Genomic DNA, 24,896 nt, shown 5'->3' on the forward strand with positions numbered 1-24,896 from the left:
TTCAAGTTCAAAATGTAAATGCACTGGAAAACAACAGAACATTTTCCTAACAACTATACCTTTTCAGCTAGCCTACCACCATTTTTTATTGAAATGTATGGCGATAAAACATTATTTCTATATTTTAAACGTCATGTATGGAAATTGTTTTAGACAAGTTGCAATTTGTGAAATGTGACTTGTGCGACAGACCAGCGGTCGTGTAATATGCCTTTTGTTGGTGTTGGATGGATGGGGACAGTGTGGACTTTAAATTCTTTATTTGAATAGAATTTAAGTAAAGCATATTAGATCGATGCCTAATACAAACTATGAGACAGGTATACTTTTAGCCAACCTTGACCAAAAATTACATTATTTTGATAGATTGTTACTCTAAAAATACATGATGAAAAGATGTTTTGGGGACTTTTATAAAACTCCTGTGGAGTACACCTAAAAGAGGCTTAGCCCCGCCCCCATCCATGAATCTCTAGTGACGTCCCGGCCCAGGGTGTTTGCAATAAACAAACGATATAATCTTTTTTTTTAATAAATGCTCTGTAACTAAGTTAACTAAGTTACAGAGCATTAAGCAGCTATGTAAAGGGATAGTTAGCTTACGTTAGATGTCTAGCTAATGTCAAATGCAAGCCACAGAATGAAAGCAACGCTAAACAATTAGTTTTTTCTATGCAAGTAGTAAGACACCTAGTAATATATGTTTTCTAGGAAGACTTATCAGCTCTGTTATTCCAGATTAGTTTATTGAGGTATTTTAAGAAGGCAAAAGTGAAAGAAAGAGATGACGGGACCCTGAATTTAGCCTTTCCAGACAACTCAAGAACTGACTAAAGGCACTTTTATTGTAATATTTTAAAAAAATCCATTATTTTTGGGCGACGCTACATAGGTCGAACAACTTAAAATCTAAATACGAAATGATCAGTGCAAAATGTATCTTAAAACAATGGCATATATTTACTTTGCACTCAGGGAAATTAGTGCCTTGGACCTGTAGGCCCAGTGGCTTCGTTAGGCGAAGGCCACGTCCAAGCATTTCAAAGTGTATAATTCAACTGTCAGACATACCAATGGACAAAATTCCAGATCCCTAACAATCTACCCAACTTCGACCAGCCGCTAACTTCCAGACTCCCTCATTTCAACCAATCGCTATTCCGGCGCTTTTTGACGTTTGTTTGGGGACATTGTCTAACATATGACCCTAACTAAAAGAGATAAAAATGTATCTTCTTAATTATAATTATTGTAATTAAAGCACATTGGTGGTGCCAGGCCGTGGCCAGACGGCGCTGAAGCACCCCGTGCATTAGCCCAGCATCCCAATGAACACCCCCAAGAATTATTCGGGAACGAACTATCGACGCGCGATAGTTGAGCCAACAGCCATTCGTCGACCTGAAGGACAGCGGTAAGTGAATGATCAGCAGTACCCCTGTTCTCGATTAGGTTAACTTAACTCCGCTGTGTTCGTGTTCAATTAGAGAAAATATGTTGTGCGACTATATCCTGTATGAAAACGTTTATAAACGTTTGATGGACTCTAAATGTTGAATGCAGCCTAGTTGCCATGCAACCGTAAACATATTCGAGCTGCAGACGGTAATTATAGACATCCCTTTGAAATAAACGGAGGTAAGACTAATAATAACATATATTGTATATAGCTAGGTGTTTGGTTTCTTTGCAGTTTCACAAAACAAGAAGCCTGTAGAGTGAATATTCGGATAACGTTTGATTTAATGGCAGAATAACATTTGCAGCAGCTAGCTGGGTCATTCTTCGTAAGTATGGCTTCTGCACAATGGATAGAAATCATTCGATTATCTATGGCTTGAATCTCAGAATTTATGGGGAAAGAAGTAGCTATACTGTACTGTATATTTTCCAAATTGTTGCTATTATCTCAGATAAAAATAAACATTTTGGACTTTCTGGGGGGAAAGCATATTGGTCAAATTCAGTCACATAATCATGTGAAACTTAAAAGTAAGTACACTCAATAGAAAGTTGTCTTTTTGTGTGCTTATTTGGACACACAAAATATTCAAGCCTGGGTCCACAGTGGGGCAAAGCCGGGCATTGCCTCCCCAGTTTTGTTTCCCCTGTAACACTGCAAATTTTATGAATACGATGCGCCCCCCATTGATAACAAAATGCCCCCTCAGTCATCCTGGAGCCAAGCCTGAAACCATTCATTGATTAATGTGAACCAATTTAACAAATCACACCAAAAAATTAACTTAAAAACCATCTATTACCTGATTTAATGTAAAGTACACTTATTGTTTGCAGAATACTTGGTGTTAAATGTTAAACTTAAATCTAAACAACTTTGGAAAAAAATTCTAAATCCATTCAAGATTTTGGCTGCAGTACTGGAGAAAATGATTTGGGTGAAGGATTCTGCCTCAAGAGTCCACATGAGGGCGCACTGTGCTAAGCAATAAAATAGTTTTTTAACCAGAAGGCAAGCAACTAGCGAGGTTACTAGCTTTCTTGTAAACCCTTAAGGGAAGACTAATGTCTTTTTTAACAAAAATAGGTAATTGAATAAGTAATGCGTCCAATAATTGGGGATGGTGGCTGGTAATAGGAGGTTTCAGAAATGCTTTCTTAAAACTGTAGAGTAGATCTTTCAAAACTGCAGTTGGTTATGTGGATTATAGGGGGTTATACACTGCATAGGACAGGTCATCCCACCAAATCAGCCTAACCGAAGAGCTAACTGAAAGATGCACATAGAAATCTCTAAGAACCCCAGGGTAACATCAATGGATCTACAGGCCTCTCATGTCAACTATCAGAAAGAGCCTGAACAAACCTGGCTTATACTGAAGATCAGAAAGGAAGAAGCCATTGCTCTCAGAAAACAATACCAAGATGACTCACAGACAACACCTGGGAAAAGAACAAAACTACAGGATGGTGTTGTTTGGCCAAAATTTCAAATGCCATGTTTGGCAAAAACAAAATACAAAATAAACCCTGAAGCCAAACCAAACATGAATCTTGCAAAAGGACAATGATCCAAAACACAGAAGCAAAGCTATAATAATAATAAATAATAATAATATATCATTTTTAAGCACGCAAGGTCACCATACAAGACACAAATCACAATAAAGATAAAAACAAACAGAACAATGCTAAAAGCAGATGAATCGTGATGATGAACTATAAGCAGATGAAAAGTGATCATGTTGGATATGCCAGTGTGAAAAAATGAGTTTTCAGACAGGTTTTGAAAATGGAAAGCGAGTTGATGTTACCGATGTCTGCTGGAAGAGAGTTCCAGAGGCGAGGGGCAGAGCGGCTGAAGGCTCTAAACCCCATAGTGGTCAAACAGGCCGGAGGTACAGTGAGGTGAATAGAAGAAGAAGACCTAAGAGTACGGGTGGGTATGTTGATATGAAGGAGGTCAGTGAGGTACAGAGGAGCGAGGTTGTGAATGGTCTTGAAGGTGACGAGCAGAATCTTAAAATCAATGCAGTATTTTACTGGGATCCAATGTAACTGCTGAAGAACAGGAGTGATGTGATTAATAGATGTTCTGGTGATGATACGAGCGGCAGAGTTCTGAACCAGTTTACGTTTTTGTATACGTTTGAGAGGAAGACCGAAGAGAAGAGAGTTACAGAAATCGATACGGGATAACCAGGGTATGAATGAGAATGGCTGTACTAGTGAGTGTGAGAGACAGGCGGAGACAATTGATATTACGTAAATGGAAGTATGCAGACTGAGTCACTATTTATGTGAGTTTAAAATTAAAGTGTGCTGTTGAGGATGACAACAGAACAGAATGTTGTGACCAAAATAGTTATAGAAATTAAAATACATTTATATTTTAGATTGTTCAAAGTAGCAACCCTTTGCCTTGATGACAGCTTTGGACACTGACATTCTCTCAACCTACTTCATGAGGTAGTCATCTGGAATGCTTTTCCAACAGTCTTGAAGGAATTCCTATATATGCTGAGCACTTGTTGGCTGCTTTTTTCCTTGACCCTGCAGCCTAACTCATCCCAAACCATCTCAACTGGTTTGAGGTCGGGTGATTATGGAGCCCAGGTCGTCTGATGCAGCATCATCCTTCTCCTTGGTCAAAAAGCCTTCCACAGCCAGGAGGTGTGTTTTGAGTCACTGTCCTGTTGAAAAACAAATGATGGTTCCACTAAGCGCAAACCAGAGGACAGATTTCCACCGGTTTAATTTCTCTTGTCTTAGCCAAAGAAAGTGTCCTCTTATTGCTGACCTTCAGTGGTGACTTCTTTGTAGCAATTCAACCATTAAGGCCTTATTCAAGCAGTCTCCTCTGAAAGATGGATCTTGAGATGTGTCTGTTACTTGAACTGGCAATCTGCTGCAGTCTGAGTTACAGTTAAGTGCCGATTTCTGAGGCTGGTAACTCTAATGAACTTAAGCCTGCAGCAGAGGTAACTCTGAGTCTTCCTTTCTTATGGTGGTCCTCATGAGAGCCCATTTCATTTAGCAATTGATGGTTTTATCGACTGCACTTGAAGAAACTTTCAAAATTCTTAAAGTTTTCATAATTGACTGACCTTAATGTAAAATAAATTAAAGACCGACTATTGTTTCTCTTTGCTTATTTGAGCTGTTCTTGTCATAAAATGTATTACTACAGTACAGACATGATGATGGTATTTTGTGTACCCACCCTAACGCATTAACAAGAAGTTACAGTTTAAAATCTAACACTGAAATAAACAAAACAATGTCGGAAACGGAGAAACAAGCGTAATTGAAGAAAATATTGTTCTGCGTATGGCTTCTATATTTCACCTCTTCTTTTCCAGTACCCTCCAGTAGCCTGGCTGCCACTGAGTGATAAATCCCAGCCATTAAACAAATGACAGAAATACTTTGAAAATAGCTATGCCAGATTTTGTGGGTGTTTTGTAAATCGCAACATGCACACTGAAACGTTTTTGATCAAGGAATAACATTAGCCATCTCAAGGACCTCCACGAAAAACTAAATGCATACAAATTATCTTTGAGATTCATATCTTTGTGTTTCTGTGGTGGCCCTTATGGTTTTATGGGCACCTAATGTTGTATTTTGGCCCTTTGGAATCCAGATATCTTGCTAAATAAGAGATTCCTGGGTCAGAAAAGACAACACATAAGAAGGCTAACTTCAACAACTTTGTTTTATAAATCTGAGCCTACATCCATAGCGGTACTGAATAGTTAGTTACATCCTGTGACACTGACTTTGCCATCCCCAGGAGCAGTTCAGTAGTGTGGCTTCAGACACATACAGAACAGGCAGGATGAGCAGGCTATATGACACCCTGGAGCCCAGTGTGATGGATAAGAAGATGCTACAGCAGGCTGTGGAAGAGCAAGGCCCTCAAGACCAAGCGGGGCAGATTGCCAAAGAGGAGGGAGTCCTGTATGAGGAAGTCTGCCAGTTGTGTCTAAACTACAGGAGTAAGACATTTGACAGGTGTTGATGCTATCAATTTGCATATTTATTTGTCCACAGAGTAGGGCATGGTTGCATTGGAAATACTTGTTTTAATTTTTGAAATAAAGATGTTCTTTCTCCACAGACATCCTGAAGATTGATCACCTGTGGCAGTTCACATCTCTGACCAAGCTACAGCTAGACAACAACATCATTGTGAAGATTGAAGGACTTGAGTGCCTCACCAATCTGAAGTGGTTAGGTAAGTAAGACCTCTCTCATAGACTCTGAATACATGCTAGATAGTTAATATATAGGGCCTATAGAAAGTCTACACCCAACTTGAAGTCCTTCACATTATGTCAGTGACTCTAAATTCTATGCATTTACTTCACCCCCACACACACACACACACACACACACACACTCACACATATCTACACACCATACTCACTTTTAAGATCTGTTTTTGTATTTGTAAAATATAATTATGTTTTACAACCCTGTTTCCAAAAAAATTGGGATGCTGTGTAAAATGAGAATAAAAACAGAATGCAAAGTTATGCAAATAATTTTAACCCTATATTCAATAGTGAATAGTACAAAGACAACATATCATATGTTGAAACTGAGAAATGAAAATGAATTTGAATTTGATGCCAGCAACACATTTAAAAAAAGTTGGGACAGGTGCATGTTTACCACTGAGTGGCATCACCTCTTCTTTAACAATACTGTGTAAGCATTTGGGAACTGAGGAGAGCAATTTCTCTCTAATGAACTTAGTAGTTTTCGAAGTAAAAGTGTAGTCCCATTCTTGTTTGATATAGGATTTCAGCTGCTCAACAGTTTGGGGTCTCCTTTGTCGTATTTTTCATTTCATAATGCTCCAAATGTTTTAAATGAGTGACAGGTCTGGGCTGCAGGCAGGCCAGTTTAGCGTCTAGACTACAGAGCCATGATGTTGTAATACGGGCAGAATGTGGTTTGGCATTGTCTTGCTGAAATAATCAAGCCCTTCTCTGAAAAAGATCTTGTCTGGATGGAAGCATATGTTGCCCCAAAACCTGTATATATTGTTCAGCATTAATGTTGCCTTCACAGATGTGCAAGTCACCCATGCCATGTGCACTAATGCACCCCCATACCTTTACAGATGCTGGCTTTTGAACTGGGTGTTGATAACAAGCCGGATGGTCCCTCTCTTCTTTAGTCCAGAGGATATGGCGTCCATGATTCCCAAAAATAATTTTCTATTTTAATTAGTCAGACCACAGGACGGTTTTCCACTTCGCCTCAGTCCATTTTAAATGAGCTCGGGCCCAGAGAAGGCGGCTGTGTTTCTGGATCTTGTTAATATAAAGTGTCTTCTTTGCATTAGTAAAGATTTTACTTGGATTTGTGGATGCAGCGACGTACTGTGTTCACAGACAATGGTTTTCAGAAGTGTTCCTTAGCCCATGCAGTGATATCCACTACAGAATCGTGTCTGTTTTTAATGCAGTCCCGTCTGAGGGCCCAAAGATCACAGTTATCCAATATTGGTTTTTGGCCTTGTCCCTTGTGTACAGAGATTTCTCTGGATTCTCTGAATCTTTTAATGATTTTATGTACTGTAGATAATGAGATCACCAAAGTCTTTGCAATTTTAAATCTTAAATTGGTGCACTATTTACCTGCACAGTCTTTCACAGTGTGGTGAACCCCTACCCATCTCAAAGACTCATCCTCTCTGGAATGCTCTTTTTGTACCCAATAACATTGCTGACCTGTTGCTAATTAATCTAATTAGTTGAGAGATATTCCACTTTTTTTTGTGTTTCAACATTTTCAACATTTGATATGTTGTCTTTACTATTTTCTATTGACTATAGGGTTTAAATTATTTGCACATCATTGCATTCTGTGTTTCTTTACATTTTACATAGCGTCCCAACTGATTAACTCACACCCCTGAGAAACACGTTTGGTAGTAATTACAAAATATATAGCTAGAGAAAGATGTTGCTTTTTCACTGAAAGTCAAGCCATTCATTTATACAAAACTAATAATCAATTGTCAAAGGAGCTCTGTTCTAAAATGTGTCTATTATTTTTCGTCTATTGTTTTTCTCTAGATCTGTCTTTCAATAACATTGAGGTGATCGAGGGGTTAAATTCTCTGGTGTTGCTTGAAGACCTGAGCCTGTACAACAACAGAATTTCTGTCATTGAGAACATGGACACACTCCTAAACCTCCACATTCTGTCCCTTGGGAACAACCTTTTCACTCAATTGGAAAATGTACGTAACTCCCATCATAAATTTACACTTCATAAATGAGTCATTGAGGATTCACATTAGGATTTTATACTTTTTATACATTCAGTTCAAAGGCTCTAAATTCTGAGTGCAAAGTTAACATATGCAGACGCTTTAAGATTGTCATTTTGCATGTGGAGTTTTAAGACCCAAGTCGCTTTCCCAAAACAATTATGGAAAATTATTTAATATTACAAGGAAAGTGCCTTCACTATTATGTGCATAAAAGCACATTTTAATCTATCAAGTTATCCATAAAATGGGGGAAAAACTAACATTATATTAACTGCTTTGCTTGTTTCATGACCAAAAGGTGGGGGGGGAATACTTTTAATTGTTTTTTATTGTTTGGAAAAGAAAATGTTTACCCTCCTTGTCCAATGTTCTGTGCTTATCCTTACCATTGTAGATCAGCCTGTGGGTGTCCAAAGAAAAAACATCCTTGTTCCAGAGAATCTACTGAATACATAGCCCTAACTTTTAAGTACTCCTTAGCTTAGCTTTTGGTTGATAGCATGCCTTATGGGCATCTTGCAGTAAAACTAAACAATTCACTTTTCAGAGACTCTCTTGATCTGAACAGAGTTACTTGAGTTTGTAGATCCAACCTTTTGGTCATTGTGATTAACACATTGAAATTATCAAATTCAATCACGCATGTGCGATGATAGGCTCATATGGATTAATGTAGAATATTTCTGCACAATACTATAAGATTATTTGGTGGGTGCTTACAGAACTCCAAAAGTGTTTGGACAGTGATATTTTGGGGGGTATTGCAGTACTTTTCTGGGTATCAGATGAACCATTTAGAAATTGCAGAAGGCTTTGTACATTGTCCCCCATTTTAAAGAGCCAAATGAATTCAGACTGTTGGCTTCACAGCTGTTTGTTTTTATACAGGTGTGTTTCTTTGTAGCCTTAGTGCATTTACAAGAGAGTTGTCAATGTCTGTTCGTAATTCAATGCTTTGCAATTGGAATCTGGTGCTAGTATCGGACAACATTAATTTCCAAAAGAGGGTCAGTATAAGTCAAGCTAGCCATCATGATGCAGATCAATCGGACCGATTCATTTGTGAATATGGTTGAGTGTTATGGTTTGGGCGTGTATGGCTGCCACTGGAACAAGCTCATCTGTTTTCATTGACTAGTTAACTGCTGATAGCAGTAGCAGGATACATTCTAAAGTGAACAGAAATAGATTGTCTGCTCAGTTTCAACTAAATGCACCACTTTTTGAGGGCCAAAAACATAGAAGATCCTTGACTGGCCAAGTCAGTCATCTGAATCTGAATCCAACTGAACTTGCAGTAGACTGAAGGAAAACATGCCAAAAAACAAGCAGGAGCTACATTAATGGCTTGGCAGAGCATCACCTGCAAAGATACCAAGTGACTGATGTTTATGGTTTTCAGACTTGAGGCAATCATTTTATGCAACAAATGTCTCTCCAAGTTCTTTGAAATGACTTCTTAACTGTACATAATTGTACAGAAAAACAAAAAAAGATGTGTCACTGTTAAATAATTTTGGAGTTCACTGTATATTTTTCCTATTTCACACATGTTCATCGCATAGCTCAGCTCAATGTCACCATTTTGTAGCACACATTGAACAATTAGTGTTTTGTTTATCAACAGAATTTACAAACTGTCAACTCAGAGATTCGAACAAGCAACCTTTTGGTACTCTCCCATTGCTGTAATTGCTGGCTACCTGCTGCTTCCTAACATGTTATTAGCATGACATAATCCCATATAATTTCCCATACACAGGTTGAGCCACATCCTGGATAAAAAATCAAGCTAATGGAAAATGTCCATAAGAATTTTAGATTTTAAGTCATTGACTAGGCTTAAATCTGTGTCCAGGAAACCACCCCAGTATGTTATCTCCTTGACTCTGATTCATAGGTGATCTACCTCAGAAGGTTCAAGAATCTGCGCACTCTCAATTTAGCTGGAAACCCAATCTGCAGGGAAGATCACTACAAGATCTTTGTGGCTGCCTACCTTCCAGAGCTGGTTTACTTGGATTTTGGGCTACTCAATGAAGAAACAGTTGAGTTTTCCCTTAAAACCTGGTCAGCTTTGCTATTTGCCCACTGAAGGAGGTGTTAGGTTCATATTGGTAAAGGGGAAGCTGGTCCTAGATACATACTTAAGTATGGGAAATGTCCCTTGAGCAAAAAGCATAGGCGAACCAATGGGATTACAGGGTTACACATACAGTATGTGCTTGTTTCCACACCACTACATAATATTTTAAGTCTTATCGTAAAAAAGAATTTGACAAAATACCTGAGTAATGCGTGGGATTAGAGAATATCCTGTCTTGATGTAAACTAGAGGGTTTTAAAAGCATTTAAGTCCTGGAAAACAAACAGCTATAAGCAGAATCACAGAGGAATTGTCATACATGAATATACATTCATCCATATTGCATATTTACATGTTTATAGAAAACAGTTGCAAAGATATATTTTGGGCATGTTGATCAAGCTGTGCACTAGACATTACATTAACTTGATAGTGCATAGATAGTTTGCTATGTTTTTACTCTACCAACCATGCGGGCTGCCTGGCCATTAAACATAGTATCTGCTTATGTAGCGAGAGCAGGCCCATGGAAAATACCAGTATGCCATCGAGGAGATGCGCCACAATGAGACCCAGGAGAGAAAAGCCATAGAGGCAAAGAAAGAACAAGAGGACCAGTTCCAGCTGCACATGGTAACCTATGTAAATATATGTAAACCTGTGTAAAACTGTGTAAAACATACAGACAGAGCAAAGCTAACAGTCTAATCCCATTCTGGGCATTAAGCTTGAAATCATTGGTTTATCTTCCATGCATGTGTTGAAACCAATTGTGTTTGTGTGTGTGTGTGTGTGTGTGTGTTTGTGTGTGTCTGCGTGCATGTGTGCATGTGTGCATGCGTGTGTGTGCTTCCCTTACTACAGGATGCCTTTGTGGAGCACTTGAATGGCCCGTATCTGTTTGACAGCATGTATGCAGATGATGCAGAGGCAGCTAAATTGTCCTATCTCCCTGGAGTGCCAGTACTACTAGAAACATATCCTTCAACATCCTCTAACTCTACATTCAGTTTTGGAGAATGTTAATTTAACCAAGAAAGAGAAAAGAAGCATGACAAATGGGTTTATCCCACTACTGCGTGTTTCTTGACTCTGTTCCTACATTCAAGAGTCAGCTGGTGGAGCTGTGTATGCAGATGTTTGAGGTTGGCTTGGCACAACATGGACGGAGGGAAGACGAGCTCAAGTCCTTCTTCGACTGTTCCAGGGAAGCCGTGGAAGAAAACCAGCAGAGAGCAGCACAGAGTGTTGCAGACTTTGAGAGGGCCAGGAGACAGGTGACTCCGCAGTCTTTGGCCTTCGTTTTAGAGTTCAAATGTTCACGTTTGAGAGAATCCACACGGATTGACAGAACTAGACTTATCGATGAGTAGATCAGTTAGCAAGTCTTACTGGCAGCTGTTTGCTCTTCCCAAAACCAGTTACGGTGTTTCTCTTCCCATGCAACCTTTTGCTTTATGATCTAATAAGCAAAACTGGGACCTCCCAAGAGGCACAGCATTTTCTGTGGTTTGAGCCTTGACTGTGCAATTAGCTGACAAAATAATTGGGAGCCCGATGGACCAGTAGAATTGGAGGTATCATCTGCATCCTAGCAACTCTGACTCAGATGACTGCAAAGCTACCTGAGGTCAGCCTCCTGGTTACACAAGCTGTGCGGGGAAAAAAGCAGAATGGCTTTGTCCAGATTCCTACAAGGAAGGGAAACTGTGACCTTCACTCTCCTGAAATGAGAGTTGCTGCAGTGAGATTGGGCCATGTATACAATTGGAGTTGACAAAATTGGTGATGGGTAAATTACCAAAAGGGTAAATTATTAATTAATAAAAAGCTAAACTTTGTGTTCCCAAATAAACCGATGTAAAGTCATTGCCTCGCAGTATAGCTGCTTCATTGCGACGAGAGGTTGTAGTCCTGGTTGCGGTCCAAATCATGTATAAATATTTTTCAAAAATGTGTATATATACACACTTCTTCTGTATCTCCTGGTGGCCACACACACAGGTGATGTCAGAGATGCAGCAGGCCACAGACCCACGTCTCCTGGAGACACAGCTAAACCACTGCAATGATGAGATCAACCAGCTCTGTGACAGCCTTATGACCCAGGAGCTGCAGCTGGTTGACCAGCTGGAGGTGTGTGTGTGTTTGTAAAAGCCAGGTCTGAGTACATGTGGGGACCAGAACATGACAAATAAATTCCTACAAGGTTTTTTGTCCGCTCCCCACTAGGAATAATGTGATTTCCAGTATAGGGTTTAGGTTTTGGGTGAACAATGTTGGTTTTAATATTACAATTGGGAATACTTTTTGGTTCAGGCAATGTTAATGTTAGGCAATAAGATTAGGGTATTGAAGTTATGGCTGGGTAAGGTTAAGGTAAGGGCTAGGATTAGGTTTAGGATTGCAGGATATGGAACATGGATGTCTGGGTTTCAGGTCCCCACAATGATGCAAAAACAAATGTGTATGTCTCATATAAAGCAACAAACTCTGAAACATTGTATAATATATACACAATATACTGTTTAAGCTTAACAAAAGCAATACACAAACACAATCACAAAATCATTCGTAGTCTTAAAAAAAACAGAATAGCATTTTATCGTACACAAGCAATAGTTAGTATGGAAACGGTTTCCATTTCATGTGTGTTTGGAAGGAAATGTTTGGAATGTGTATGTAATGTTTAGGCACTTCAAACCTAAAGTACATGATGATATGATGTCATAGATTCAGCTCACAGACAGATTAAATGCAGGAAAATATTAAGTTAACATGAAAACCTCAAAGCAAAGTGTGTTCTGTTTCACATTTGTTATTTAAACACACATTTGGCTCTGAGATGTGTTACTCATTGTGTAACTGCTGTGCTTTTTTTTCTCCCAAGGACATAATCAAAGATTTTGAGAGGGACATTTTGGACATGGTTGCCGGATTTGTTGAAGTTGTTCAAGGAATATATCCTTTGCTACCCCATGTATTTATTTCAATATAACTAGTTGACATGTATTACCTCAGTGTTACAGTATTTGATGCACTTATTAAAATCAAGGTCTGTAAGCATCAAGCATCACAGAGTAGGAGAGGCACATTCCACGCCAGGAAGGCCAGATAATATGTAAGACACCTCTGATTACCTGCAAAATTATATATAACCTAGCCAACTTTAAAGACACCAGCTACAACATTTGTTTAAAAATCATCCATATTGGGTCATTGACATTGCCATGCTGGGAGATTATCCATAGCATTCAATGTAATATGGCTGCATTGTTGTGTATTGTGACTTTGGTGATAGAGGCACCAGATTGCACCAACATTATCCCGAATACACTGAGTTGGTTGGAGGGATGCCAGACATGGTTGCTTTAACACGTGCAGGGAGGGCATGATCCTTGATCTCCACCAACTCTGATATATATACAGCACCAGACAGTTTCCTTGACATATACCTACATTTGCTCAGTGCAGGGACTTGGAGAACCACCACCATGAGAAGCTACTGGAAATCGCTGTGGCTACCCTGGAACAAGTGGCCAAGAATGAGCTGGAAGAGGATATGCCTGATGATGTCCGAATGGTCAGGGTCAGAACGTAACTGTGCCTACACTGTATCCTATGGGCCCTAGGCAAAAGTGACGTGCTCTGTAGGCTAGGCTGTCAATTTGGCCAGAAGCCTTGTATGTAGCGGCATATCACCATCTGAGCTTGGTAGGTTGGTGTGGGACAAAGGTTGCTGGCCGAGAAATACATTCACCTCTAAGTGCTTAAGTGCTGCCAAGAACTTCCCAATTGAGCAAGTTGTTTCATAAGAAGCAATTACTCAAAAACTCTGAGTGCATTGAAGAACTCGATCTCGATCTTCAACTCTTTCAAGACTGATGGGAGTTGCTTTGACGAGGGAAGGCAATAACATATCCTATTACATATCCTCTCCTATTTCAAATGCAAGCCAAATTTGAAAGAATTATTTTGGTCAAGGTTATATCTGTTTGGACATGATTTATTCAGTTTTGATTTGTAATTATGTTTGACCAGCCGAACCATCTGCACATGAAACAAAATTGCCCCACTGCTAAAACTAGCTGATGATTTTGTTTCTATCCCCTATGCCCAAGCTGCATTTAGTTACAGCATCACTACACACAATATTGTATGCATACATGCTCCTCCATATTTTACTCTAAATGAAATCTGTTCTTTTGTACTCCATCCTCACCAGTCTTGACAACATATCACTATTTACTGTTACTGAAACTAGCACCTCGGCAGTACTGGCCCTCTCTACATTGCCCTGATCCATCAGGCTCCAATGGAAGTGTCTCCTAGATACAGATTCAGAATCAGACTTTCTTCCCCTCATCTTAACATGAGCATTTATGGAGAGAATACAAAACTGAGACAGTATCAGTGTCTATGGGCATATTCTTCCTACGTCACCCCTCTAACTTACACTGTGTCTCTATCACTCATCCGGTGTAGCTGTTTGTAGACAAGGACACAGTGATTAATGCAGTCAGCGCTTCGCACGACACCCACCTGCTGAAGATTGATAATCGCGAAGATGAGCTGGTGACACGGGTCAATAGCTGGATAAGCGCTCTGATAAAATCGGTAGGCAGAGGAATGCATAGAAATACAATCACATACTGTGAATGTATGTGAGGCATACAAATATAATTACATAGATTGTATTTTTGTGTAAGACAAGGCCTTTCCACACAGTATGACTGTTTCCACCTAAAGATTTTTCTAACCTTGTGGACGTTCTTGTTTTGCATCTTATTTGCAGATACAAGATAAAGAAGTGAAGCGGAATCGCAAGCGCATCGCAGAAATTCACAACTACATTGACTACGTCAGAGACCAGTTGAGTGAGATGAGACAAGAGAGGTGGGGAAAAAATATATAGAAGCAGAAACAGCACAAGACCAGACGTCTAGAACATACAGCAAATGCCCTTACTTCGTTTTTTCATGAACACTACAGAAAAGGAATTGTACGAAATTAAAATAAAAAGTATTATTTGTCTTTGGTGACTTTCTATGAAATAAGTATTCCTAACTCCTTTTTCAACAACTCTGCCATCTACTGTACTATTGAAGCTAGTGTGTGTGTGGTGGAGTCGGAGAATCCACACCAGGACAGTATCAGAAATCAGAAAAATAGGACATGTTGCCAGTATACTCACATGGAAAAATATGATTTACTTGCTTGGGGGTTAGATCTGGTGTAGCCTCTATTTGACCAGGACATGATTGTATGCATGGTGAGATTTGGAGGTAAGAGTCTTGGTATAGAGTAACCTCTACAGTTGGACAGGTGGTTCTTGTTAGTTTTAAGGTTAACAATAAGGCAATTAACATTTCAGATACAAGACCTTTTCAGTGTTAACTGTGATTGCTTTTCTTGGTGTGTGTGCTTCCTATCCATGTGTTTTATTGTTTTCCTTTTTTCTCTTTCTTATTTGTATGTATTTCCTTAATACATGAATACATTTTAAAAGAGACCTTGGTCTCTGCTTGATTTCCCAGTTAAAATAAAGGTAAACATTGAAAAAAGATTAGGTTTAGACAGAATAGGATTTTGAATGTGAATTAACTTTCGGGTCCCCACAAAGAGTAAGATTCTTAAAAGGCGTATGTTTGAATGTTCATGTTTTACTAAACTGGTGCAAAGCACAGACTGAATCCCCACAAAATAGATAACGAGGGGAATCCACCATACTATTATTAAACTCATAAGTGTACGTTTTGATTATGGCCATTGCGGCCTACCCTAATCAGAACTATGAAGTCAGGCCCAAATATATTACTATACTACTGATCATTCATGTCTTTTTCCAGACGAAACTACGGTAAAATGTGTAACTACATGTCCCATCATGCCTTTTCAAAAATTAGCCAATATTTTTTTCATTCAAAGAGGGAGTGAACTTGTCCAGCCAATGAAATAGGCTGATGCTGAGTTGTCTGATGCAACGTTGAAGTTCTTTACGAGTTCAGAAACTCCGTACAACACGTCCAGAGAGCTAACCTGAGGTCCGGGACGACAAGCTAGTTGTTCAACTGGCAAGTTATCTTGTTAGTAGTAGCACCTCTCCTGACCCCGAGCTTCCTTAGTCGGTGTGGTTCATGACTGTTTCCCTCGGGGACACGCACGCATTAGCGCTCATCATGCCGGTCCGAGCGGAGTGCTGTAGCAGCGCCGCTGCGGCCCTTACATCCTCAGCCTCTCTTATTCCTCCCCCGCCTATAAACACGCACCAGCCCGGGGCTGCTACCTCGCTGCTGTACAGCGGTTCACAGTTTCGAGGGCACCAGAAGAGCAAAGGAAACTCGTATGACGTTGAGGTCGTTTTACAGGTAAATTCAGATCCTTTGCCAAAGGCATGATATGATATGATAGCTAGTTAGCTGACCATTTAAGGTTCTCACTCCTGTTACTGTAAACTACTGACGCTCTACCGATTTAGCGAGCAAGCCAGGTAAGCTAGTTAGGACCTAGTTTACAAAGTAGGTTTAGCAAGTTTGACAGCAATACATATTTTACTAGCCAACTGTGCTAGTTACGTTTGTGATTTACAACCAGATTAATTATTGCAACCATGCATGGTTTCTGTAAACAAATGGCCTAGATTGGGCATGATTTGTCACCTAACGCCAGTCAACGTTATTTACGATCGCTGGGATTGATTGACAGATGGTTGTTATCGATCGGATAGGCCCATTTATTTCACAACACCCCTGAAACTACTTAAGAATAACTTAAGTCAATAGTTCGTTGTCCTTAGTTTTGCGTTGTGAAGGCCTAAAGTGTTGTTGTTTTTAAACAAGCGCTTTGTCACCACGTACGTGAAGGCCATTCATAGTGCGTTTGTCTCCTGCAGCATGTGACCATGGAAGACTCCTATCTCTGTGGTTACCTGAAAATCAAAGGCCTAACTGAGGTATAGTAACGTGCTACCTACCATTTCTCTGGAATTTTGGCATACAGTTAAAGTTAGCTATGGCATGTTAATAAGGGCATACTGTCTGCAAAATGAAAACAATCTTTGTGGCAGGCTGAGGTAGGCACATCTTGTTGCACGTTTGAAAGGGGTAACAGCTCATTCCAGTGATATACATTATGTAATGCAAATTTATGACAATAGATGTTGTTCTCATTTTGCAAATATAAGTCAATTTCATGTGAAGTTTTTATGAAGTTGTATATATGGTTAAAGAAATCAGCTCAGAGATGTTTATTGTTACTCTGCTAGTAATCAAACAGTGAGTGAGGGAAACCTACAAACTGAGTTGTAGTTGAAAAAAGAAAATACATTGCTGCATTTTTTTAATGCTTAATTGTACAAGAAAAGTGAAGAAAATTACAGAAGTACTTGGTGAAATTGGAATGGATTTGAACCTATACTTCAGTAGTACATCATCTCCAGAGACAGTGGCTAAGACAACAAACCACACTAGGCCACAGAACGATTAATCTGATGAGACACTATGTACGGTGGAAATGAAAACTAAATATACTTTGTCATGACTACATAGATGTCATTTATAAAGCCCTTTCTACATCAGCAGTTGTTAATAATTGATCATAGAGACATTCAACCTACAACACCTTAATGCCAGAACAAATAAGGTTTTGAAGCACAGTGGCTAGGAAAAAATGCCATTGAGGCAGGAATGATTGGGTCACCCATGTTGGGTCAGCACCAAAATCCTGAAGAGACGCCAATAACAGACCACAAACCACCCTAATATAAGGCAGTGTACAGTAGTAGCCCGCAGTTCTCTTATCACATCATTGAGCAAATGTTATACAGAAGGACATAAAGTAGTTAATGTTTAAATTTTCATACAATTTCCATACTTTTTAACAATGCTTCTTCCTTTGGTTGCCTAATGAATACATACGTGAATAAAAAGGTATTTCTAGTTATTTCTGATGGCCATGATGTGTGACATGTCATTTGGAGAACTGACTTCCTAATACTTTTTCAAACTAAAAACAACCAGATGTTGTAACCACATAACTATGCCTTAAATGTGAGCATGCTGAGTCCCCACAAAGAAAGTTAAATGTAAAAAAAAATATATATATATATTGGTCTTGAGTCCAGAGTTCTATGAAGGTTTTAAAATGTTAACATGCGCATGGGATAATCAAAATACGGCCACCAACTATGACTGCACTCTGAGTATTTAAAGAATCTATGTACGACAGGCGTCTTTAACTTCACTGGCCATGCCCCCTACTCATATTACTTACACATTAAACACAGAACAGATACCAGGTCATTCTCTGGTCAAGCTAAGATCTCTTCAACAGTAAACCAGAGAATCCTATGGTCTGTTAATTACTCGTTTACCTAGGGCACAGTATACTAAATGAACCCACTATAGAAATGAATATAAACACAACTGCCAACGTAATATAAAATAATAATAACATCATAACATAATACTTTGGTTCTCAGTTTCAAGTTCCCTTACTAGTAAAAAAGCTATTGAAGGTATAGTTTTAAGGAAACCCTGTTGAGACTACAAAAAAAAGATTTTATGCTTTATACACAGCATACTCAATCTTTCAATTAAATTACTTATGGATAAGTTAACAGGGTTATATTTTCTCTCAGGAACACCAAAGCAAACAGTCTAAAACTTAGAGCGAGAAACTAAACCGTTGTAATGAGAAACTTTTTGGTTTTCATTAAAATACATGAAACATTGCAAACATGACAACTGTATTATGGTGCTCACTGATGAAACCAGCTCTTCTGGTCCTTGCAGGAGTACCCCACTCTCACCACGTTTTTCGCAGGAGAGATCATCAGTAGAAAGAGGCCTTTTTTAACCCGGAAGTGGGACGCAGACGAAGATGTGGACCGCAAGCACTGGGTATTCATTTGAAACTCTAAATGTTGTCAGTATATTTTCCTAGTGAAGCACAATCATTTCTCTATTTGTTGTCTTTTTACCAAACACAAAAACGGAACTGAAATACTGTTTTGTTTCTTCACAGGGGAAGTTTCAGGCTTTTTATCAGTATGCGAAGAGCTTCAACTCTGATGACTTTGATTACGAAGAGCTGAAAAACAGTGACTTTGTCTTTATGAGGTGGAAGGTGAATCTGTCACATGACTATCTTTCCTTCATTCTTTCCTAATAAAGGTGCAAACCAGTCACATGATTACCTCGCTGAAATGTCCAAGCTCCCAAAAACACGGTAAAAAAAAATATATTGTTTAAAAGTGACCTTGTCCTTTCTGAGAGGTCACCACCCATCACAGTACATATTAAAATCCCATCCAGGTGTACTGCCAGTCATTTGTAGAGGGGGAGCACTGGTTTCTTTCTTTAAAAACTCTAGAATGGGTTGCGACTCTCATTTTCTATTCCAAACCAATGATTTGTTTGCAGATTATTGTTATTATTAAACCTTTATTTCAACAAGGAAGACCGACTGAGGCCAAGGTCTCTTTTACAGCTGGGCCCTGCCTATACATGTTAAAACATACTGTTTAGGTTCAGTGATTGCAAAAAAAAAGTGCACAGATAATAAACACAAGACAAAGTACATTGCTTTAAACTCCGGTGTTATTCTCTCAGTGGCCTCATGCTTTTAGTAGGTATTGGGCCTGTCACGGTCTGCGCTGTTCTTAGATGTAATAAACAAACCCAATGCGCTTGTTTTCAGTGCACACGTGTGTATATCAAATACATATAACACCCTGAGAAGTACATATCATATATTACTTTTGAGCTTTACATACAAGTCTTGTACATCAGAGCAAGCCTGACGTACCACTCTGGAGGATTACGTAGATCAGATCCCCTAAGCCAGGGATCTACCGACCATGCACAAGGCCCTTCAGTACATCAAAACATTTAGCTGTTTGTAAGTTCTATACTTCTGTCACTGCACAGAAAACACCTAAACAAATCAGTCAAAATGATCACAGACAGGCCATACAAAAACAAAAATCTATTTAGGTTTAGGAAAAATGAAGAAAAATCAGCTACGGTCAAAAAAATCGAATTGGGTAAAACACAGAAATAAAAATGAGTTAAGATGAAACGATCAGAGTGAACAGCAGATTGTTACATTTTCACAAGTTATTCCCCTGACTTCCATACGCAAGGAGCATAACAAGAAAAGGCAGTCATACCCAATTCTGTGGAGATTGCAGAGGCCTCAAGTTTAATCCAGGCTTGAAGTCTGGTTTTATGTGTTATATTTCTAATGTTGATGAGTGATGACAAATAAGAAGGTTGTTTATTTAGAAGGTTGTCGAGGAGTTATCACGTTTAAGTGAGTTAAGTTTTCCAGAATTTAGAGGGATCAACATCATCATTGCATCATCAGACTCCATCATTGCACTAAGAGAGTGTCTAGATTTTGGGACATCTCAGCAGAAAAGAGATTCTGGATAGATGACCATGTGACTGGCGTGCATTAAGCATTAAAAGGATAGTTAACACAAATTACAAAATCACACATTGGTGTCCTTACCCTTTAAGCAGTCTATGGACCAATTGTGACTGGAATATATGCTTTGGTTTGTGCCACACATTTTAAAATGCTATCGTTTGTAAACAGCGGTGGGAAACTAACCAAAGGACATTGTGCCATTTTGTTTGTTAGGTGAACTATCCCTTTAACATAATTGTCTATTTTTTAACAGGCCAAAATAGCCTGGCACTTTGTAGCATGGCCATCTAATGATTATCTTGTTTCTTGTCTCTCACAGGAACAGTTCCTGGTCCCAGATCACACCATTAAAGACATCAGCGGAGCGTCTTTTGCTGGCTTCTATTACATCTGTTTCCAGAAGTCCACAGCCACCATTGAGGGTTACTACTATCACAGAAGCTCAGAATGGTACATAATCTGCATTCCAAATGGCATCCTATGGACCCTGGTCAAAGTAGTATGGAAGAGTATAGTTAACTTAATTAAAATCCCACATTGCATTTTCATTTTCCACTTTTGGCTGCATTATTTCAGTCAATATAAAAATTTTAATGCAGTCATGTGATTTGCATTTTAATGTACTGGTATGCACATTCGCTGTCAATATTCAAATGTTAATGAAAAGCCATTTGGCATTTAATTTTCAAAGTCATGCCCTGCTTTGTTGTTCACAAAATTCAAATGTTCATTCAAATGTGAAAAGTGAGAAACAGCACCACCCTTTGCATTAGAATTTCCACGCTCTAAAGCTGTTTTCTCCGAATGAAAATGACATTGCAATGCGATTGCATTTCCATTTTTCTACGGCCCTGTCAGTCATTCTCTGAAGGTGGGACACCGTCAGTCATTCTCTGAACATGCCAACTGGAAATAGGTAGGCAGTAGTCATAGATGTATGGGAACAATGGTAAATTTAGGGCTGATTTAAGTGATGTTGGATTTTGCGGGTCGTATTGAAAGCAATTTGATTTCCTGGTCAGATGCTCATGACAGAATAGAAATGATAAATTAATATGTAGCTGAATTCTCAGCCATCACAAATAATGACATTGAAACGTTTGTGTTTGCAAATTTAAAGAGGGACTCGCGCGTCTCCCCAGGGGAAGTTCTGCTCTGTAATATGGATGCCAAAGGGGTCACAATCATCATCTTAAAACGCCATAATGAACAAGAAAATTAGGACACTTTTTAAGTGTATGTTGGCAGATGACACATCAGGTGGCATTATGGAGGCACTCAAGTATGAATGTGCCATCTATATATTTGGAAAAATAAACTAATTTCAATTAATATTCTCAATGTTTTTCCCATAAATGAGCTTGTTCATTTGAATCACAGACAGCTGTGAATTCAATTTTGAGCAACTGACTGATCATATATATAGCACTGCCAGAGCCGTACAAAATGACCTCCAGCGGGCTGCTGGTTTGCATGACCAAATTGTCCGAATTTTTTTCACCACGCTCTGAATTTTCACGCTCTAAAGCTGTTTTTAGACTCTCTGGCCACATGAGGCCAGGCACTGTCCTGCACCAGGAAGAACCCAGGGCCTACTGCACCTGTGTGAGCTGTGTGAGTTCTGACCGTGGGTCTGAGGATTTCATCCCGGTGCCTAACAGTAGTCAGGGCACTGTTGTTTAGCACGTGGAAGTCTGAGTGACCTTCCAAGGATGTGCCTCCCCAGACCATCACCGACACCCTGCCAAACCGGTCATGCTGGATGGTGTTGCAGGCAGCAGAGCCTCTAAAACCAGGCTTAGAATGTCCCTAGGCCTGGGGAATGCCTGTAGGATTTTTGCTGAAATAATGCAGGCAAAAGTGGATAATGAAAATGCAGTGTGGGATCGCATTAACATTTGAATTAAGTTAACTATACGCTTCCATAAAAGATTGCACTATGTGGGGAATGATTAGCAGTTTGACCACTGTTTTGCATAAAAATGTTAGTATTTTGAAATAGGATGGATGCATTGGTGTTGCTTTTCAGGGATATTCTCACCGACATATTGAGTTTGAGGAGATCTTTAGTATTCCACGCATGGGAACCTACGGGGTAGCTTCTCACTGCTACTGGATTGCTTTTGAATTGTTGGCCACTCTGTTGTCTTCCAGGTACCAGTCGTTAAACCTCACTCACGTCCAGGAAAACAGCATGCCCATATACGAGTTCCGGTGACACCTGCAGGCTGGCAGAGGAGAGGGTTTTGATTGGCACGACCCAAGAGACACATCGAGGGTGGGGATCACACCAAGGACATACTGAACAGTCTCCCCACTGACGGGGGCGAAGGTGGACAGGCGAGACGTAGGATTGGATGAGGCCACCAGTAGACTCTTCTTTCCAGCCTGCCAGTATAGACTGCAACCGTTTGGATGACCAGCACTGTTGTGTTTGGATCTCCTTGCTCTTTCTCCTTACAGGTTCTTGTTTTTTAAGCTTATTTTCCTCTTTTCCTGCCATGTTGAAGCTCTCTCCCTTTTACACTGAGGAATTTAGAATCCTTGTTTGTTTTTTCAGAAATTGAGAATCTGCCAATCAAGTGTTATTTTTCTTTCCTTGTGGTTCTGGATTGGGTTGCGCGAGTTTGATGTTGCTTTTTAATTTATTTTAAGTCTGTCTTATTGAATTGAGGTCTGATTGACCGAGCTACAGTGATCAAGCAGTCAGTGAGATGATTTAGGTCTCCATCGGAAGATATTAAGGTGTGACATAATTAAGGGTGTGCATTTGCAAGTATTCTTTAGAAAATTGATGGTCAGTGATCTTCCATGATGCAAGATCTGACATCTTAGTCGGATGGCGTATTGGCAAAGGTTGATGGTTAAAGGCAGGGTATAATCAAAGGTTTATTGTGGGCTGTTAATACACATACAATATTACAACAAAGAATGCTTAAGCTCTGAAAGTGGAGCTGTGGAGCTGACAATGTAGGCCACAGGTGTCAAACTGGTTCCACGGAGGGCCGAGTGTCTGCAGGTTTTCGCTCTCAACTTGTACCTGATTGATTAATTAGTTCACTAATTGGTTAATTTCTACCCCCACCTGGTTGTTCAGGTCTGACCTGGGAACCAATTTAAAGGAAAACCCAAAGACCTGCAGACACTCGGCCCTCCGTGGAACCGGTTTGACACCCCTGATGTAGGCTATGGCTATCAAGATCTACCCAAGCCCTAGCTCGTATTCGTGGACTTAAGGCTGCTACTGCTGCTTTTCGTAAAGCTTTTCCTATTGTACCTTTCCATGCCACAACCAGATGAACTGAAAAATGCTTTTTGCTTTACATTTTTCTATGCAAGTAACAGAACTAAAGCAGCCAGAGGTTTCAGGCATTGCCCTTTTTCCCATTTTATTTTCAGAAAGTACTTTTTAAAAGTATTATGTTGATGACATGAGTGATCATTCACAGCCACCAGAGTATTTATTGAAAGTGAATATTGTTGTTGATTTACGTATGTGTATAGATGTATAAAAGAAATAATAAAGAGTCGTTTTTATTCAGCAGTCTTTTCAAAGTCCAATTTGATGTGGCTTACTAATGTTCTGATTTCAGAATGTTATCATTCTAGTGGCCCTGAGTAGATTATTTATAGTTGGGGGGGGGGGGGGGCATTTAAATGTAAGGTGTTTGTATGGTGCATCGTTTTACATGAACATTGGTTTGGAACCATGTAAATTGTGAAAATGTCTCCTAGTCACTTGGGCTGTCTTTCTTGAAACGGCACCACATAATATCAATGAAATCCATTGAGTATAAATGTTTCACTGTGTGGTGGCCTAATGAACACGACCCAGAAATGTGTGAGCACATGAAAGATGTGAACTAGAAAGTTGAAATATTTAACCTACCTCGTGGGTCAGTTAAATGTTGCTCATGCCAGCATAAATAACGTCACACTAAAAAGATATTTGAAATACAGAATGTCAAATGGATAAGCTTTCCTAGGAATGTCCTCACAAACTGAGACGGCTGCGTTCAAGACACTGCCGTATGGACGTTTCCACAAACAGTGATTTTAAAATGTGTTCGAGTTGTTGACTGGACCGCATTATCAGCTGACTTCTTTTGGTGTTCAGGCTCTGTTTTCCAACCATTAGTGTGTGACTGTGTTTCCTTAGTAAATGATGGAACCAAAACCGTAAATGGCATGGACACGTTATAAATGTCAGTTGAGACAAATGCAAAGGTTGTATAATGCAGTTGGTGTTTTTCACTACTGGTAAAACATTTTTTTGGATTTTATCTGTCTTTACAAGCGTGGCACCATTACACTGATGTTTTATAAGATGTTATGGATGGATGAAAGGCATTTCCATCGACATTGCAATAAAACTTTCCAGCGCATCATGGTTTCCTTGGGTTTGTCAATGCAATGCCATGTCTGCATCTGAAACGGGTCTGATTCTTAGCTATTTTTATATGTATTTATACACGAGTTACACAGTCAACCAAAATTCGATAGAACAAATATAAGAGGGAGAAAATGTGATGAACTGAGTTGCAGAGGGATATTGGTGTTGGGAGAAGATCTCCAGAGATACCCTGGAGAACAGAACAGATGCGGTCAAAGGGTTGAACA

General features: G+C 39.4%; 2 protein-coding genes across 6 annotated transcripts; both read left to right on the forward strand.

Annotated features, from left to right (window-relative positions):
- Positions 1-1,266: 1,266 nt before the first annotated feature.
- On the forward strand, positions 1,267-14,876 carry drc3 (dynein regulatory complex subunit 3). Of its 5 annotated transcripts, none has more exons than XM_010874407.5 (13): positions 1,267-1,414; positions 5,258-5,462; positions 5,585-5,701; positions 7,557-7,723; positions 9,657-9,803; positions 10,356-10,475; positions 10,707-10,819; positions 10,945-11,119; positions 11,847-11,978; positions 12,733-12,803; positions 13,302-13,425; positions 14,328-14,459; positions 14,638-14,876. In XM_010874407.5, the coding sequence occupies exons 2-13, from the start codon at positions 5,303-5,305 to the stop codon at positions 14,755-14,757; spliced, it is 1,578 nt and encodes a 525-aa protein (XP_010872709.2). In that variant the 5' UTR covers positions 1,267-1,414; positions 5,258-5,302; the 3' UTR covers positions 14,758-14,876. The 5 variants fall into 5 exon arrangements, with proteins under 5 accessions (XP_010872709.2, XP_010872708.2, XP_019906246.2 ...); XM_010874406.4 differs by lacking the exon at positions 1,267-1,414 and adding an exon at positions 1,563-1,638; XM_020050687.3 differs by lacking the exon at positions 1,267-1,414 and adding an exon at positions 1,563-1,638 and having other exon boundaries at positions 10,707-10,805; positions 10,952-11,119.
- Positions 14,877-15,804: 928 nt separating this feature from the next.
- Positions 15,805-23,315, forward strand: gid4 (GID complex subunit 4 homolog). Its single transcript, XM_010874410.4, has 6 exons — positions 15,805-16,210; positions 16,735-16,794; positions 18,635-18,742; positions 18,867-18,968; positions 20,596-20,726; positions 22,431-23,315. Exons 1-6 carry the CDS (start codon positions 15,980-15,982, stop codon positions 22,492-22,494), a joined length of 696 nt encoding a protein of 231 aa, XP_010872712.1. The 5' UTR covers positions 15,805-15,979; the 3' UTR covers positions 22,495-23,315.
- The last annotated feature ends 1,581 nt before the right edge of the window (positions 23,316-24,896 follow it).

Source organism: Esox lucius, chromosome 11 (genome assembly GCF_011004845.1).
Source record: "Esox lucius isolate fEsoLuc1 chromosome 11, fEsoLuc1.pri, whole genome shotgun sequence".
In the NCBI taxonomy this organism is placed as follows: Eukaryota; Metazoa; Chordata; class Actinopteri; order Esociformes; family Esocidae; genus Esox; species Esox lucius.

Coding starts and splice junctions, on each gene's coding strand:
- drc3 (XM_010874407.5), top strand. CDS start 5,303: ATGAGCAGGCTATATGACACCCTGGAGCCCAGTGTGATGGATAAGAAG. Junction 5,702..7,556: donor CACCAATCTGAAGTGGTTAG/GTAAGTAAGACC, acceptor GTTTTTCTCTAG/ATCTGTCTTTCAATAACATT. Junction 11,979..12,732: donor AGCTGGTTGACCAGCTGGAG/GTGTGTGTGTGT, acceptor TTTTCTCCCAAG/GACATAATCAAAGATTTTGA.
- gid4 (XM_010874410.4), top strand. CDS start 15,980: ATGACTGTTTCCCTCGGGGACACGCACGCATTAGCGCTCATCATGCCG. Junction 16,211..16,734: donor ACGTTGAGGTCGTTTTACAG/GTAAATTCAGAT, acceptor TGTCTCCTGCAG/CATGTGACCATGGAAGACTC. Junction 18,743..18,866: donor ATGTGGACCGCAAGCACTGG/GTATTCATTTGA, acceptor GTTTCTTCACAG/GGGAAGTTTCAGGCTTTTTA.